The sequence below is a fragment of the Euleptes europaea genome, chromosome 4 (genome assembly GCF_029931775.1).
Source record: "Euleptes europaea isolate rEulEur1 chromosome 4, rEulEur1.hap1, whole genome shotgun sequence".
NCBI lineage: Eukaryota > Metazoa > Chordata > Lepidosauria > Squamata > Sphaerodactylidae > Euleptes > Euleptes europaea.
This window is the reverse complement of record NC_079315.1, coordinates 6,205,081-6,222,710: the sequence shown is the minus strand read 5'-3', so window position 1 is coordinate 6,222,710 and position 17,630 is coordinate 6,205,081. Positions and strand designations below refer to the sequence as shown.

The following is a 17,630-nucleotide window of genomic DNA, read 5'->3' as shown; positions in this document are numbered from 1 at the left end:
AGAGGATTATGTCCATTGCCTTCCACAGACTTATTTTACTGTATTATTATTTTATTTAAAACATGTTTATGCCGCCTTTCTACCCAATCAGGCTCCCCGAGGCGGTGCACGTAAAAAACATTTAACCATTAAAAACAACATTTAAAAATTTGAAATAAAAACACATAAGCAATACCAGAACCAGGGAGGTGAGCCAATAACAGGTTATTGGGGGTGGGGTGGGGTGGGGTATGCCGAACGAACAAAGTTTGTAACTGCTGACGGAAGAGACCGATGGTGAGAGACAGGCTCATGGATGGGTCCTACTTAGAAGGATGTAACTTGTGTTAGGATTGACCTTTTTGTGTATTGGTAATTTACTTTTAAAAGGTAAAGGTAGTCCCCTGTGCAAGCACCGGGTCATTCCTGAGCCATGGAGTGACATCACATCCCGATGTTTACTAGGCAGACTTTGTTTACGGGATGGTTGGCCATCGTCTTCCCCGGTTGTCTACACTTCACCTCCAGCAAGCTGGGAACTCATTTTACCGACCTCAGAAGGATGGCAGGCTGAGTCGACCTTGAGACGGCTACCTGAAACCGACTTCCATGGGGATCGAACTCAAGTTGTGCGCAGAGCTTTTGACTGCCGTACTGCGGCTTACCACTCTGCGCCACGAGGCTGCTTTTAGCAGGAATTATTTTTCGTTTGTTTTGTTTCGAGACACAGCATCAGCAGGGGCCCTGAAAGGTCCTTGGCTAGGAGCAACCTTGGCTGTTTCTGGATGCTCTCCCCTCCTAGTTCTACGGAATCACCCTCTTTTCAGTGCATTCCTAAGGAGTGTTACTCCAGTCTAAGCCCATTGAAATGAATGGGCTTAGACTGGAGTAACTCTCCTTAAGGATGGACTGTTTGTCGACATCCCCCCGTTCTCTGTTGCACGCGAAGAGAAAGCCTCTCTCCCCGTTTGCTGCCACCCCAGCACGGCCTCCTGGAAGCGCCACTTCTGCAAATGGGCAAAATCAACTACCGCCCACACATGTGCGTTCTCTGTTGTGGGCCCTACCTCGTGGAACGGTCTGCCTGAGGTCGGGAAGTCTCCCACCCTCCTGGCTTTCTGCAAACTATGCAAAATGAAATTATTCAGGAGGGCATTTTTTGCAAAGGTAACGGGGCTATTGTAATAGAACGGTTCAGGAAGATGCTTTAGTAAAGGGGTATCGAGACTGTGCACTACGCTACTGTATATAGTTTGTGCTATCTGTTGCTGTAAGGGCAATCCTACTATGGAATCCCCCCCATCATTTAATGTGTCATGTTATTCAGCTTTGTTTCAGCCCCGTTTTTACATTTCACCTCGTTTTCAGACTTCTGCAATCCAAACCTTATTGCTTTGTTTACTGGGTGTCCCATTGCGTGGATTGTGTTTGACTTTACATTGCTTGATCCACCTTGAGTCTCAGTGAGAAAGCCAGGTTGTAAATATGTACATTAATAGATAATGTAACTTCTAACGTAGAGGGAGGCAAGGGAATCTGGCCCTTTGCAGGGACATAACCTCTAATTTCCTTGGTACAGAGCTCAAGACAAAAAGCTAGGGGTGTTTCGCTGAGGACTGCCATCATGGAGACAGAGAGCGAGCAGAACTCGAACTCAGCCAGCGGAAGCTCGGGCTCTGGTGGAAGCACCCGCCCTCAGATATCACAGATGACGCTCTACGAACGGCAGGCTGTGCAGGTGAGAAGCCCCCTGTGTTCTGTGAGCCAGGGCCGTCCAGTCCATCTCCCTAAAGCCTGGATGAGATGACCAGCTCACACACTGAGCCAGCGTGGTGTAGTGGTCAGAGTGTTGGACTAGGATTTGGGAAACCCACGTTCAATTCCCCGCTCGTCCAGGAAACAATGGTAGCGGCTGCCAGTTAAGAGGCGGCACCCCAACTCTAGTGTGGAGAAGTGCAGAGAAATCTGGTGGGGTGTGTGTGGGCCCCTATCAATTGCTAGCAGGTTGTTCTTGCTTGTGGTGATCGTGGCGGAAAGTGCCTTTGAGTCATAGTTGACTTGTGGCAACCCGGTAGGGTTTTCAAGGCAAGAGATGTTCAAAGGTGGTTTGCCATTGCTTGCCTCCGCGTGGGCTGAGAGAACTGTGACTGGCCCAAGGTCACCCATCAGGGTTCATGTGGATGAGCAGGGAATCAAACCCGGTTCACCATAAGAGAGTCCGCCACTCATGTTGAGGAGCGGGTAATTGAACCCGGTTCTCCAGATTAGAGTCCGCTACTCATGTGGAGGAGGGGGAATTGAACCCGGTTCTCCAGATGATAGTCTGCTGCTCTTACCCACTATGCCATTCTGGCTCTTTCTTTGTACCTACTAATAAATATGGTCCAGTGTTGTTCTCCTGGCCCTTCTATTATAGCAGACGGCATCCATTAGTCCTCAGTTCTATCACGTCTCCCATGGGAGGGGTGGCTCAGCTCAGTCAGGTGCCATGGGGGGGGCTTGTCTTTCATGCAGGCTGTCCTCCACAGCCCCTCACGGCCCCTCCCCATGAGAATGCAAGGCTGAATGTTCTGTGCTCCGAGTGGTGTCCTCTTCCAGGAAGAGCCAGCGTAGTGTAGTGGTTAAGAGCTGTGGTTTGGAGCGGTGGACTCTGATCTGGAGAACCAGGTTCGATTCCCCCATTCCTCCACATGAGCGGCAGATGCTAATCTGGTGAACTGGATTTGTTTCCCTGCTCCTACACACGAAGCCAGCTGGGTGACCTTGGGCTAGTCACAGCTCTCTTAGAGCTCTCTCAGCCTCACCTACCTCACTGGGTGTCTATTGTGGGGAGGGGAAGGGAAGGCAATTGTAAGCCGGTTTGAGTCTCCCTTAAGTGGTAGAGGAAGTCGGCGTATAAAAACCAACTCTTCTTCCGTTCACTGCAGGCTCTTCAGGCCCTTCAGAGGCAGCCCAATGCAGCCCAGTATTTCCACCAGTTTATGCTCCAGCAGCAGCTCAATAGCGCGCAGCTTCACAGCCTGGCTGCTGTTCAACAGGTGAGTTGGATTCTCCAAAGGGTTAGAATTGCCTGGGGGAGGATGGCTGGGGGGGTTGGGAGAAGTCAATAAGCATTGCCCCTCAATGCTATGCTTTCGTGTGTGTGAGTGTGTGTGTGTGTGTGAGTGAACATATTAGAGAGGGGCTTTGCTCAGTGGCTGAGTGCATACATTGCAAGCAGAATGTTCCAGGTTCAGTCCTCAGCCTCTCCAGTTAAATGATCTTAGGCAGCATATATTAGAAAACATCTCCAAGGAGATCTTTTTTTTGGGGGGATGATGGTTATAGATTATTGTATTCTTGTACAGCCTGCTGCTCTTCAAAGGGGCAAAGATGTGGGTAACGTGGACTTGGTGTGGCGAGAAGTTGCATCCCACATGGAACAATCAATGTAAAGATGTTACCTGGGACACATGAAGCTGCCTTATACTGAATCAGACCCTTGGTCCATCAAAGTCAGTATTGTCAACTCAGACCGGCAGCGGCTCTCCAGGGTTTCAGGCAGAGGTCTTTCACATCACCTGCTTGCCTAGTCCCTTTAACTGGAGATGCCGGGGATTGAACCTGGGACCTTCTGCATGCCAAGCAGAGGCTCTGCCTCAGAGCCACGGCCCCTCTCCGACAAATGCTGATTGATCTACCGTATATACTCGCGTATAAGCCGAGTTTTTCAGCCAAAAAAAAGGGCTGAAAAAGCCGGCCTCGGCTTATACGCGGGTCAATACGGTAGAGGGGGGAGGGAGGAGGGAGGGGGGAACTTACCGCCGCCATCTTTTCTCTGCCGGGAGAGGCTTCCAGAGGCCCCCTGCGGCCTCGGGGAGGGCGCTCAGCCGCCCCCGCCGCCTTCTCCCGGCCGGGAGAGGCTTCCAGAGCCCCCCTGTGGCCACGGGGAGGGCGCTCAGCCGCCCCCGCCACCTTCTCCCGGCCGGGAGAGGCCTCCAGAGGCCCCCTGCGGCCGCAGGGAGGGCGCTCAGCCGCCCCCGCCGCCTTCTCCCGGCCGGGAGAGGCTTCCAGAGGCCCCCTGCGGCCGCGGGAAGGGTGCTCAGCCGCCCCTGCCGCTTTCTCCCGGCCGGGAGAGGCCTCCAGAGGCCCCCTGCGGCAGCGGGGAGGCTGCTCCGCCGCCCCCGCCTTCTTCTCCCGGCCGGGAGCGGCCTCCAGAGGCCCCCTGCGGCAGCGGGGAGGCTGCTCCGCCGCCCCCACCGCCGCACCACTTCCCGCCGCCAGGAGCGGCTTGGGGGGGGCCCTCCTGCAGCTGCAGGAAGGCCACCCCCGCCGGATCCGCTGCTTCCCGCCGCCAGGAGCCCAGAAGGTAAGTCTGCGGGGGGGGGGGGGGAGGAGTTATAAGCCGACCCTCGGCTTATACGCGGGTGCCTAATTTTTTCCCATTTTTGGGGAGAAATTAGGCACCTCGGCTTATACGCGGGTCGGCTTATACACGGGTATATACGGTAAGTTACTCAAGTAGAATATGTAATGGTGGGCAGCGTATAAAAGAGATAATTCATTTCATTTGCTATTTACTTAGGTTGATAATAAGATATAGTGATGAAGCACTGGCTTGTTCTTTACCGTGCCCAACTCATGTCGGTTGTGACAATTCCTTGTTTTAAAATAAACTAAACAATTAAAAAAACACCCTTTCCCTGTTTGAGAGCCTGCAGAGCTGTTAGCGTAGTGTAGACAGTTCCATATCACCTGACATACCGGTGAAGTCTTCCCAGCCGTTCCCATGAAGAACAGGAAAACGCTGCTCTGGAGAATGTTGTTGCAATAAGGTCAGAACATTGCAGTTTGCACCCCTGACTCTACGTGACCTGGCCTTCACTAGCTGGGATCCTGCAGGGAGCTACAGCTGTAAGGATGGAGCAGGGGAAAAAAATCTAAATTCTGAGTCCCAAACACACAGAGCGGCCCGATACTGAATCAGACCCTCGGTCCATCAAAGTCAGTGTTGTCTACTCAGACCGGCAGCGGCTCTCCAGGGTCTCAGGCAGAGGTCTTTCACATCACCTGGTCCTTTTAGTTGGGGATGACAGGGATTGAACCTGGGCCCTTCTGCATACCGAGCAGATGCTCTGCCACTGAGCCACAGCCCCTCCCCTAAAGGAAGAGTACAAATAAAGAATACATGAACTCATGAAGCTGCCTAATACTGAATCAGACCCTTGGTCCACCCAAGTCAGTATTGTCTAAGACTGGCAGTGGCTCTCCAGGGTCTCAGGCAGGGGTTTTTCACACCACCTACTTGCCTAGTCCCTTTAAGTAGAGATGCTGGGGATTAAACCTGGGACCTTCTGCATGCCAAGCAGATGCTCTACCACTGAGCCACAGCCTCTCATAAAATAGATAAGTTTTGATGTCAGAGCAGGGATTCAAACCTGGTCTCACATGAACACATGAAGCTGCCTTATACTGAATCAGATCTTGGGTCCATCAAAGTCAGTATTGGCTACTCAGACCGGCAGCGGCTGTCCAGGATCTCAGATAGAGGTCTTTCACATCACCTACTTGCCTAGACCCTTTAACTGGAGATATCGGGGATTGAACCTGGGGCCTTCTGCATACCGAGCAGATGCTCTACCACTGAGCCACAGCCCATCCCCCATAAGTAAGCTCTGCCTTGTCATGGTGCTGGGCTCACATAGCTGTTATTTGTTGGGGCGGGGAAGCAGGAAGGAATCACACGAACACATGAAGCTGCCTTATACCAGACTTATACCAGAATCAGACTCTTGGTCCATCAAAGTCAATATTGTCTACTCAGACCGGCAGCGGCTCTCCAGGGTCTCAGGCAGGGGCCTTTCACATCGCCTGGTCCCTTTAACGAGATGCTGGGGACTGAACCTGCATGCCAAGCAGATGCTCTGTTGCTGAGCCACGGTCCCTGCCTAGCAATCACGATTGTTGTCTCCAGCTTCTTGGAGGATGGACCGAATAAACTGTGCAATGGTATCTAGTAATTCTTCCAAGGGACAGCCACATGGTAGACATGAGCCTCCCACCATGGGCTAGGATCCACCAGCACCCCAGAGTTACACAGTTCATTCACAGGGAGTCCCGCACCCTCTAGGACAGGGTGACTCCTCAGCCCTTGACTGGCAGCGCCTCCGCCTTGTCTGGACTGAGCTTTGCCTTACTGGCCGTCATCCAGCCCGTTGCCATCTTCCAGCAGTTGCCCAGGATTTTCACAGGCTGAACTGTAAAGGAGAGAAAGGTGGTCGTTGTCTGCATGTTGGTGGCACCTCACTCCAAATCCCCAGATATCTGTGTTGTGCACAGTAGGGGAGGGGCTGTGGCTCAGTGGTAGAGCATCTGCTTGACATGCAGAAGGTCCCAGGTTCATTCCCCGGCATCTCCAGTTAAAGGGACTAGGCAAGTTAGGGGCCCCTCCCCATGTGAGTGTGTGTTAATCTACAGGCAGGTTTCTAACTTCTTTGGTGGTCCTCTGCCAAGAAGCATTGTGGGTAGCAAGCAGGGCAGCTTCGGGGACCTCAAAGGAAAAGCCCTTGTGGGCAGTGTCTTGTGGTTGGTTTTATTGTCATCTTGAGGTCCAGGAAAGATGGAACGGGGCCGAGAGCTCCCGTTTGGCTAGCAGTTTACACTGTTTCTTTCTTTTTAAGAATTGTTTTGTTTATTTTATATTATTGAGGGTACAGATGGTAAAAAGGAAAGGGGAAAACAGGGTATCCATCAAAAAATAAAGAAGAAAAAGCACATCCGTGCTTCCTCTTGAAAAAATTAATCGAGCAGACTACATTATGGCTATTGTGTCTTTCGAGTTAGCTAATATCTGGTCGAAAAAATACATTCAAAAAAATAAGCATCTTACGTTGCTCATGACTATCAGTAGTTTTCTACTCTACATCAAAAAGCTACCTAGTGATTATATAGCGTTAGAATTTTAATGTTGTTTCTATTAACCTTCAGCCTCGACATATCTATAAAAAGGTTTCCACTTTTCATTGTGTTGGTCAAGTTTACCCTTTTTCTTACAGGCCACTATTGCGGCCAGCCGGCAGGCGAGCTCTCCGAACTCAAGCACCCCTCAGCAGGCGACCACCACACAGGCCTCCGTAAGTCACGGCCCCCTGGCTGTCGTGTGCCCGGCCCTCCCTTCCCTTGCTATTCCCGCATGGGTATCTTGGCTGTGAATTACGTGTTGGGTCAGGAGGCAAGAATGGACATTTGCTAGTGAGGAGGAGAACCGGAGATGGTGTTTTCCCAGGGGGTGGAGAAGCTGTTTCCTGCAGGGCCTTCTTTTCCTTTGTATCTGCCTCATCAGCCGCTCCCTCAGACTCAGCTGGCCATATGCCAATAAAGGTAATTGTATTGTATTGACTCAGCTGGGCTAGCCATGCTGGACCACGTTACTGTGGCTTCCAGATTAGACTACTGGAATGCACTGTACATGGGGCTGCCCTTGAGGACTTCTTGGAAGCTTCATTGCGTACAGTGAGACCCGCTCTGAGCCTGGCTCCGGTCGGGGAGGGGGGGGGGCTACAAATCCCAAAAAATAAATAAATGGTTAAGAGCAATGGTTTGGAGCTGTGTTTTGGTTTGGAGCGGTAGACTCTGATCTGGAGAACCGGGTTTGATTCCCCCACTCCTCCGTGAGTGGCGGGGGTTAAGCTGGTGAACTGGATTTGTTTCCCTACTTTTCCACATGAAGCCAGCTGGGTGACCTTGGGCTAGTCCAGTGGTCGGCAAACTCATTAGTCAACAGAGCCAAATATCAACAGTACAACGATTGAGATTTCTTTTGAGAGCCAAATTTCTTAAACTTAAACTATATAGGTAGGTACACTGTTTATTAACTTAATAAACTTTAATTAAAGTTTTAAGTCTTAATTAAACTATAGGTACACTGAATAAAACTTGATATCATACTTACTAATGATCTTATTTATTGATAAAAATTAAATTGTAAGTAAGGTATCAGTCATGACAATGACTGACAAACACTTAATGTGAACAATGGCTTTGCATCTCCCCGACCCCCACTGACCTCTCGGCGGCCGCCCTGGCGCATCCCGGCCGCCTCAGCCTCCCGTGCTCGCCTCTTGGCCTCCTCCTCCTCGCCGCCGCCTGGGCTCTTTCCTTCCTTCCCTCCCCGGCCGGCCTGCCGTCCGCCCCTCCTCAGCGCCTTGGCCTCCGAGGAGGAAGAAGAGTAGAAGGAAGGCGGAGGGGTGTCCTCCCCCCCTCCCCTCTCGCTGGCATTCTCCAGCAGCGGAAGGAAAGGGCAGGCCACGAGGGCGACACACTGGAGCTTGCAGGTGAGGAAGGCAGGGGAGGGTGTGTGTGTGCTGGATCGGGGCCTCCCTCCTTCTCCCCGGTGCTCGGGCCAGCACGTTGCAAAGATCCGCCCCCCCAGGCGCGGCGGCTGCAGCTCTGGGCTGGGGGAAAGGTGGAAAACTTTTGCGGGACTTCTGCGTGCCAGGGCAGGGAAGGGACGCCAGCCTCTCCTCCGCCGCAACGTGCAGCCCCGATCCTCCGCCGAAGGAAGCCAGCCCCCCCCCCCCCCGCGCCCTCCGCACCTGGGGAAGGTGGCTTCTCTCGGGTGGGCAGCCGCGATCCTGCAGCCCAGAGCCGCACTCAAGGGGCCAAAGAGCCGCATGCGGCTCTCGAGCCGCAGTTTGTCTACCCCTGGGCTAGTCACACTCTCTCAGCCCCACCTACCTCACAGGGTGTCTGTTGTGGGGAGGGGAAGGTGATTGTAAGCTGGTTTGATTCTTCCTTCAGTGGCAGAGAAAGTTGGCATATAAAAACCAACTCTCCTTCTCCTTCACTGTGGGTCAGAGAGCCAACAAGGAGGTAGGGTGGGATTTCCCATTCCTTGCGATGCTTCACAGGTCCCCAGCTGGTTGGCTCTATTGATACGTTGTCGAAGGCTTTCACGGTCAGAGTTCATTGGTTCTTGTAGGTTATCCGGGCTGTGTAACCGTGGTCTTGGAGTAGTGTTACTACTCTGAAGATGCCTGCCACAGCTACTGGCAAAACGTCAGGAAAGAAAATTCCAAGACCACGGTTACACAGCCCGGATAACCTACAAGAATCTATTGATATGCTTCCCTCATGTCCCACCTGTGTATTCTTCCAACTTGACAGATGAATTTGGCCACAACGTCCGCCGCGCAGTTGATTAGCCGCTCACAAAGCGTCAGTTCGCCCAGCGCCACGACCCTCACGCAGTCGGTGCTGCTGGGGAATGCCACCTCGCCACCGCTGAACCAGTCCCAAGCTCAGATGTATCTTCGGGTAAGAGATGTACAACACTCCACTTTTGCCTCTTGTAAAGACTCAGACAGGGAGAAGCTTTTCTCCCTCTCTCATAGTACCAAAACGCGGGTGGGTCATCTACTGAAGCTGGAGGGTGAGAGATTCAAAACAGATAAAAGGAAGTATTTTTTTCACACAACACATTGTTAAATTGTGGAACTCCCCGCCCCAGGATATGGTGATGGCTGCCAACTTGGAAGGTTTTAAAAGGGGAATGGACATGTTCATGAACGAGAGGGCTATCCATGGCCACTAGTCCAAATGGATACTAGTCTTGATGCATACCTATTCTCTCCAGAATCACAGGAGCATGCCTATTGTGTTAGGTGCTGTGGAACACAGGCAGGATGGTGCTGCTGCAATCGTCTTGTTTGTGGGCTGCCCAGAGGCATCTGGTTGGCCACTGTGTGAACAGACTGCTGGGCTTGACGGGCCTTGGTCTGATCCAGCAGGGCCTTTCTTAAGTTATCCTTATGTCGGGGATGCCTCACCTCTCTGGACCATTCTTCAGCTCAGTCTGTGCTATTGTGTGTTCTGCCGTAAGGTGGGGATCTCGAGTGGGGGTTGGACTAGATAGGCCCCTTCCAACTCTATGATTCCATGATTCTCTGACTTCATGAGAACCAAAGCGCTCTCCGCCATTTCCCCATCTCACCCAATCATCTTTGAGTTTTGGTTGTACATCTGCACAATAACCTAGATTCCTTTTTCTTGAGTTGGCCTCAAATTTTGACCTTGCATTTGATCAATCTCAGCTGTAGTTCCTCCAGTATGACGAACTAGAGCTTTTCTTCTCTCCTGCCCCCCCGCATTGTCCATTATTTGGTAACGTGTGCTGCTGGCCCATTATGGAATGATGGCTGGGGCTTAACCTCTGAAAACAAGTCATACCGTGTCCCCCCCCATCTCCTGCAAAGAGGGCGTGACGAAGAGGGCACGGCCGAGACGGGAGGAGTGTCTGTAGGCGGCCCCCGAGTCACGTTGTAACCTGTTTTGCTTCTGGTTCGCTTTCTTTTCCTCCTTTCTCTCCCTTCCGCTCTTCCCGCCTCCGCACCGCCCGTCCCTCACCCCCCACCCGACAGCCGCAGCTGGGGAACCTGTTGCAGGTGAACCGGACCTTGGGCCGCAATGTGCCTCTCACCTCTCAGCTCATCCTGATGCCGAACGGGGCCGTGGCTGCTGTTCAGCAGGAGGTGCCGTCCGCTCACTCTCCCGGGGTCCACGCAGACACGGACCAGGTCAGTGACGCCCTTTTCCGGGGTCCCCACGACCAGCCTGGCCCAATCCCTCTGGTTGTTTTTCTGTAGATCAGACTTCCCTTTCTTAGAGCATTGAAATCAGTACTGGATTCTGGGGGTTCGTGGCAACGTCTGTTCCATTTTTGCACTTTCCACTCAGCTGCCTGGTTTCTGTTTCTACAGTTCACAAAGGCCAGCGGTGTCCCTTTTGCAGTCCTTTTGTTAACTTGCATGGAACGAACCAGCGCTGCTGGTTGCTAGGCCGCAATTGAGCATCTTAGGATATAAGAACATCAGAAAAGCCCTGCTGGATCAGGCCCATCAAGTCCAGTAGTCTGTTCATACGGTGGCCAACCAGATGCCTCTAGGAAGCCCACAAGCAAGACGACCGCAGCAGCATTTATCCTGCCTGTGTTCCACAGCACCTAAGATAACAGGCATGCTCCTCTGATCCTGGAGAGAATAGGTGTGCACCACGACTAGTATCCATTTTGACTAGTTGCCATGGATAGCCCTCTCCTCCATTAACATGTCCACTCCTCTCTTAGAGCTTTCCAAGTTGGCAGCCATCACCACATTCTGGGGCAGGGAGTTCCACAGTTTAGAGAATAATCTGGTAACACAGCAGAAACTGGTATGGACAACTCCGGAGTGGGAATGGCTAGGCTTTGAGGCTCTGCAATGCTTCTGAGTCTGCCTGTGACACAACCTGTCCTTCCGTCCATCTCCAGGTCAGCTGAGAGATATTTCAGAGTCAGGTTATTCCCCCTCCATCTGCACCTGCTCTCTTTCTGTCTTCACTCATGCTTCTTTGGTGAAAACCATGTCATGTATTTCGTACAGTGTGAGGCCAGTGTTTTGGAACGCAGGCCTCGTGGTTACTTTGGTTTAGGGAGCATTAAGTTCTGTGCTGAAGGGTATGGGTTAAGAAAGGCGAATGTGATTGAATCATAGAGTTGGGACCAGCAGGGTCATCTAGTCCAACCCCCTGCACAATGCAGGAAATTCACACCTGCCCCTCCACACCCCCATTGACCCCTACTCCATGCACAGAAGATGGCCAAGATGCCCTCCCTAAGGTCACAGAATCAGGATTGCTGACAGATGGCCATCTAGCCTCTTCTTAAAAACCTCCAGGGAAGGGGCTCTCACCACCTCCCAAGGAAGCCTGTTCCACTGAGGAACCGCTCTGTCAGAAAATTCTTCCTAATGTCTAGCCAGAAACACTTTTGATATAATTTCAACCTGTTGATTCTGGTCTGACTTTCTGGGGCAACAGAAAACAACTCGGCACGCTCCTCTATGTGACAGCCCTTCAAATCCTTGAAGATGGTTATCCTATCACCTCTCAGTCTTCTCCTCTTCAGGCTAAACACACCCAGCTCCTTCAACCTTTCCTCATAGGACTTGGTCTCCAGACCCCTCACCATCTTTGTTGCCCTCCTCTGGACACGTTCCAGCTTGTCTACATCCTTCTTAAATTGCGGTGCCCAAAATTGAACACAGTCCTCTAGGGGAGGTCTAACCAGGGCAGAGTAATATTGAAGGAGTGAGGCAGAAGTACGCCAGCAGCCTGTGTCTGAGGGAGGTCACGCCGGCCAGGTAGAGCCTGTACTGTGATTCAAAGGTCTTCTTTTAAAGCTGTGTCCGGAAAGTGCCATGAGAGCTTTAATTTTCAACCCAAGAGAGGGGCTGAGATTGGTGTTCCGAGGGATTGGTCCTTGTCTCGTCTGTTCCACTCTGTAGTCTCTTCATACTAGCTGACTCTTTTTTGGACAGGAGAGGAAAGGAAAGCTGCTCCCAAGAGCAAAGATGAGCTTCCTGAAAAGATTTCCAGTTACTCAGGAGTGAAATCCCTGCCTCCGTCAGCCTCCGCCCTGGCAGCCTTCGCTGATGGCTCCCCTTTTTCTCTCTCTGCCTTTTCCCCAGGTGCAGAACTTGGCCGTCAGGAGCCAGCAGACGTCGGCGGCCAACGTCCAGCTCCAGGCCTCTGCTCCAAAGGCAGCTTTGTCCGGGAATTCCCAGGCGTCAGTTCAACCTCAGTCAACTCATGCCGGCCAGACGCTGACGGTGACGCAGGCGTCTTCGGGCAACGTGGGCCAGTCGCTCAACCTCAGCCAGGGAGCAGCGGGGAGCAACGGCCTCTCCGGGAGCATGGCGTCCTCGGTGGGGAACCAGGCCTCTGCCAGCCTGAGCCAGGCCGTGTCCTCTGGGCCGGGGGGCAGCTGCCAGAGGAAAGGAACCGGCGTGGTCCAGCCCTTGCCGGTCGCCTCCGCTGCCCAGGCCGTCACCGTGAGCCAGGGAAGTCAGACGGAAGCTGACAACGCAGCGGCGAAGAAGGCCGAAGCCGACGGGAGCGGCCCGCAGACTGTGGGCATGAACCTGACCAGAACGGCTACCCCAGCCCCCAGCCAGACGTTGATCAGTTCTGGTAGGTGGCCCTTGGGCTCAGCGTACGGGAAAGCATTTTCACCCGTGTTTTGTTTTGATCCTCCTGTGCATGCCCAGACCCTTGCCCTGTGCCAGAGGGTATCTGGCCCACGTGGGTGTCCTTGCTGGGACCAGTGGGTCGGAGATGAAAAGCCCTCTGTTTTTCGTGTACTCCCCTGGACTGAAGGGCTGATTTCTTTGGCTTTTGTAAAGAAAAACAGTGCTGCTTGCCTGTAACTGTTGTTCATTGAGTGGTCCTCCTTGCAGGCACACATGGTGACTGTGCATGTGCAGGCCAGCCTGTGCATGCGCAGTTCCCTTGTGTGCTTGTAATGAGGCCACAAAGATGAACGGGCTTCTGCTCCCAGTGAGGTTTACAGGGAGTCTTCTTCAGCACCTAGGGCCAGCATGTGGTCCAAATGGCTGTCTCCTTCAGGCCTCAGGTGAGCTCTGTCTCCCCTGGGTGTCCCAGCCAAAAAGAGGGAGCTCTTTTCTGGCTCTCAGCAGTTTTAATCCTTCCTGTTCTCCACCCACTGACCAGGTCAGGCTGGGTCAAAGAAGTTTTTACTGGAGCCTCCAGAAAATTTCTTCCCGGAGCCCCTTCTAGCATTTTAAAACCTCCAAGTCTCTGATTCCTGCTTGGAGATAGGGGTGGGGGCTTGACTCAGTTCTTTGTCTCCTGATACCTCCCATCTGCCTTTCTAAGGAGGTGGCTCAGGTGGGGACAGGAACTGTTTGCCATGCCTCCAGCGTGGTGTAGTGGTTAAGAGCGGTGGTTTGGAGCAGAGGACTCTGATCTGGAGAACTGGGTTTGATTCCTCCCTCCTCCATGAGCAGTGGAGACTAATCTGGTGAACTGGATTCATTTCCCCGCTCTTACACATGAAGCCAGCTGGGTGACCTTGGGCTAGTCACAGCTCTCTCAGCCCCACCCACCTCACAGGGTGTCTGTTGTGGGGAGGGGAGGGTAAGGGAAGGAGATTGTAAGCCACTTTGATTCTTCCTTAAGTGGTAGTGAAAGCCTGCATATAACAACCAACTCTTCTTCTTCTTCTTCCTGCAGCCACCTACACCCAGATCCAGCCCCACTCGCTGATCCAGCAGCAGCAGCAGATCCACCTCCAGAAGCAGGTCGTGATCCAGCAGCAGATCGCCATCCACCACCAGCAGCAGTTCCAGCACCGCCAGTCCCAGCTCCTCCACACAGCCACCCACCTCCAGCTGGCACAGCAGCAGCCGCCCCAGGCCCCGCCCCTGGCCCCGCCCCAAGCCTCGCCCCTCCAGGGCCAGCAACCTGCCCAGACCCTGGTGGTCCAGCCCATGCTCCACTCACAGCCTCCGCATGTGCAGCAGCCGCAGGAGGGCCACTGCCAGGCGTCCACCAAACCGCCAGTCCCCATCCAGTCCAGGCCACCCCTCGCCCCGCTCAAGGCCCCCCTGCTGGGGGCCGCCAAGATGTCAGCCTCCCAGCAGCCCCCGCCCCACATCCCGGTGCAGGTGGTGGGCAGCCGCCAGCAGGGCCCGGGCCAGGCCCAGCCCCTGGGCCTGCCCCAGGCAAACGCCGCCGGGCAGCCGTCCCGGGGGGTTCCCGCTGTGGTCCAGCCGGTGTCCCAGGCCCACGCAGGCCCCCTGCAGCCCCAGGGGCCCGCGGCTTCGTTTCCCTCCTCCCCGCCCCCTCCCCAGGAAGCCCCTCCCTCGCTCGCCCCCGGGGTCAACGTGGCGCAGGTCCAGGGCACGGCGCAGGTGGTGAAGAGCGTGGCTTCCTCTCCCGGTGTGGCTCAGGCAGCGGCCTACTACGTGCAGCCCGTCCAGCTGCCTGTAGGTGATGCTGTTGGGATGGGCTGGGGGGGAACAAGAGTTAAATTGTGGAACTCCCTGCCCCAGGATATCCCTTTTCTTCTGAGTCATCTTGTTCTTCCCGCCCAGAGCAAGCCCCAGACTTTGGCAGTCAAGCGCAAAGCGGAATCCGAGGAGGAGAGAGACGAGCCCGGCGCGCCACCTTCTCTCCTGCCCGCCAAGTCGTCTCCTGCGGCGGAGAGTCCCAAAGTCATGGAAGAGAAGAGCGGCCTCGGAGGAGACGGGAACAGAGGCAAGTCCTGCATGCTTCCAGTAGAGCTGTCATCTCTTTGGGTCATCTGGCGGGATGAATAAAAAGATAAAAACATCCCTCCTCACAGGCAAGAATCTGGGGAAGGGCGTAAACTTGATGATTGTCGCTAAGACGCACGTAGCTAAGACAGCAATTGAGTGGGTTCAAGTCTTCCTCTCATAATTCTAGAACCCGCGGTCATTTGCTGAAGCTGGAGGGGGAGAGATTTAAAACTGATAAACGGAAGTATTTCTTCACACAATGCATAGTTGAATTGTGGGACTCCCTGCCCCAGGATGTGGTGATGGCTGCCAACCTGGAAGGCTTGAAGAGGGGAGTGGACTCGTTCATGGAGGACTATCCATGGCTGCTAGTCAAAATGGATACTAGTCATGATGCATACCTATTCTCTCTAGTATCAGAGGAGCATGCCCATTATATTAGGTGCTGTGGAGCATAGGCAGGATGGTGCTGCTGCAGTCGTCTTGCTTGTGGGCTTCCTAGAGGCACCTGGTTGGCCACACTGTGTGAACAGACTGCTGGACTTGATGGGCCTTCCAACGGAAAAATTACCACCTGCAGGAACCCTTGCGTTCTGCAAACGACACCAACCACAGCTCTTACCCATTTAACAGATGGAAGCAACTCAGGTGCCAAATTCACAGAGGCCTAACTGCGAGTCCTGTTCTCTGTTCTTTTAGAGAAATCAGAGTCTGCCCCCAGCGCTGCCTCCAACGTATCCCCAGGTGACCAGGGCTCCGTTGCGCCATCGTCGGGTCCGTCGTCTGCACTGGGGATGGTGTCCCGTCAGTTGGGAGACTCCAAACCTCCCCAAGCCATCGTCAAGCCCCAGATTCTCACACACATCATAGAGGGTTTCGTCATCCAGGAAGGGGCAGAGCCGTTTCCGGTAAGAGAGTTAAGAGGACTCCTCTCGCCTTGCTCTTTGTATTGCCAAATGGCTCTTTTTGCTGCCTTTAGCACAAGTGTGCCGCAGCCAGAAGTAGAGTCTGTTATCCTGCAGGTCTATCCCTCTATCCGTCCCTCTATCTATCCATCTGTCTGTCTATCTACCTACCTATCTGTCCTCATCTTTCTATCCTCATCTATCTGTCTGTCTTATCTATCATCTATCTATCCATCCATCTCATTTTTAGCCCACCCTCAGTCTCCAACCGAGGTCAAACTCCAGGGTGGGTTACAACAAATACATTGCCATAAAAATAAAACAGTCTCATCATTTAAACCCGAAAGCATTAAAACAATGATAATTAAAGTTCCATATCGATGGCGTATATCAGCAAGCAGTTGTTGAAAAAATTCAGAATGGTTCTATATAATAAAACGGGGGGGGGGGGAGGTAGGTAGGTAGGCCAGCAATCGATGACAACCCGCGGCTGCCCTGACCCATAGGCCTGGTGGGATAGCTCCATCTTGCAGGCCCTGTGGAACTCTTTGAGGTCCCACAGGGCCCTGATGTTATTGGGAAGAGCGTTCCACCAGACCGGGGCTGGGGCCAAAAAAGCCCTGGCCCTCGTCGAGGACAGCTGCATGCTCCTGGGGAAGGATGCTAAGCTTCTGAGGATGCGGTTGCTTATTGCCCCCCCCCCCGATTTTTTCTGCCTTTTCCACGCAGGTGGGTTGTTCTCAGCTCCTGAAGGAGTTTGAAAAGCCTCTTCAGGGAGGGGCTCCCTCCAGACAGACTGAGAGCCAACCTAGCAACTCCCCAGGAGGCGACAGCATGACAGCAGGTGAGTAGTCCTGGGGGGTGGGGGCATGACAGCAGGTGAATACTGGGGGGGGCAGTATGGGGGAGGTTAACTGTTTCCGTCCTGCTTACTACTTGGCCTCGGAAGTTACCCTCGTCCGTATTTCTCTCTTCTTTTTACTGTGTAGGTGGCTGCCAAGTTACGTTTTTTAGATTGGGTTCCTCTCTTGAATGGGTGGCTGGAGGAAAGGAACACCCCAGGATAAATCTGTCCCTTGGGGGCAGTGTTGGGGGCTGGTTGTCCTTCAGTGATGGGAGTGGCCATCGCTCAGTGGTGGAACATCTGCATGGCATGCAGACGATCCCCACATTCAGTTCCTGGCATCTCCAGCTAAAAGGGGAAGGTGGTAGGTGATGGGAAAGACCTAGGGATGCAAACCTCCAGGTACTAGCTGGAGATCTCATAGAATCAGAGTTGGAAGGGACCACCAGGGTCATCTAGTCCAACCCCCTGCACAATGCAGGAAACTCACAACTACCTCCCCAACACACCCCCAGAGACCCCTACTCCATGCCCAGAAGATGGCCAAGATGCCCTCCCTGTCATGAACTGTCCATGAACTCTCATGAACTGTCTCCCACTATTGCAACGGATCTCCAGCTGATAGAGATCAGTTCCCCTGGAGAAAATGGCTGGTTTGGCAATTGGACTCTATGGCATTGAAGTCCCTCCCCTCCCCAAACCCTGCCCTCCTCAGGCTCCGCTCCAAAAACCTCTTGTCTGTGGCAAAGAGGGACCTGGCAACCCTACCTCCACCTGAAATGCTGCTCAGAGTAGATTGACCTGGATGGACCAAGGGTCTGATTCAGC

General features: G+C 53.4%; 1 protein-coding gene across 1 annotated transcript in view; it reads left to right on the top strand.

The window, feature by feature from the left end:
- The window catches only part of PHC1 (polyhomeotic homolog 1), a 32,696-nt gene that overhangs the window by 10,022 nt on the left and 5,044 nt on the right, over positions 1–17,630 (top strand). Inside the window, exons 2-11 of the mRNA XM_056848123.1 lie at positions 1,559–1,717; positions 2,907–3,017; positions 7,014–7,091; positions 9,124–9,273; positions 10,377–10,532; positions 12,462–12,963; positions 14,026–14,780; positions 14,889–15,051; positions 15,753–15,961; positions 16,688–16,802. Coding sequence (XP_056704101.1) covers positions 1,604–1,717; positions 2,907–3,017; positions 7,014–7,091; positions 9,124–9,273; positions 10,377–10,532; positions 12,462–12,963; positions 14,026–14,780; positions 14,889–15,051; positions 15,753–15,961; positions 16,688–16,802 — 2,353 coding nt within the window. The 5' untranslated portion in view covers positions 1,559–1,603. The remainder of the gene's footprint in view (positions 1–1,558; positions 1,718–2,906; positions 3,018–7,013; positions 7,092–9,123; positions 9,274–10,376; positions 10,533–12,461; positions 12,964–14,025; positions 14,781–14,888; positions 15,052–15,752; positions 15,962–16,687; positions 16,803–17,630) is intronic.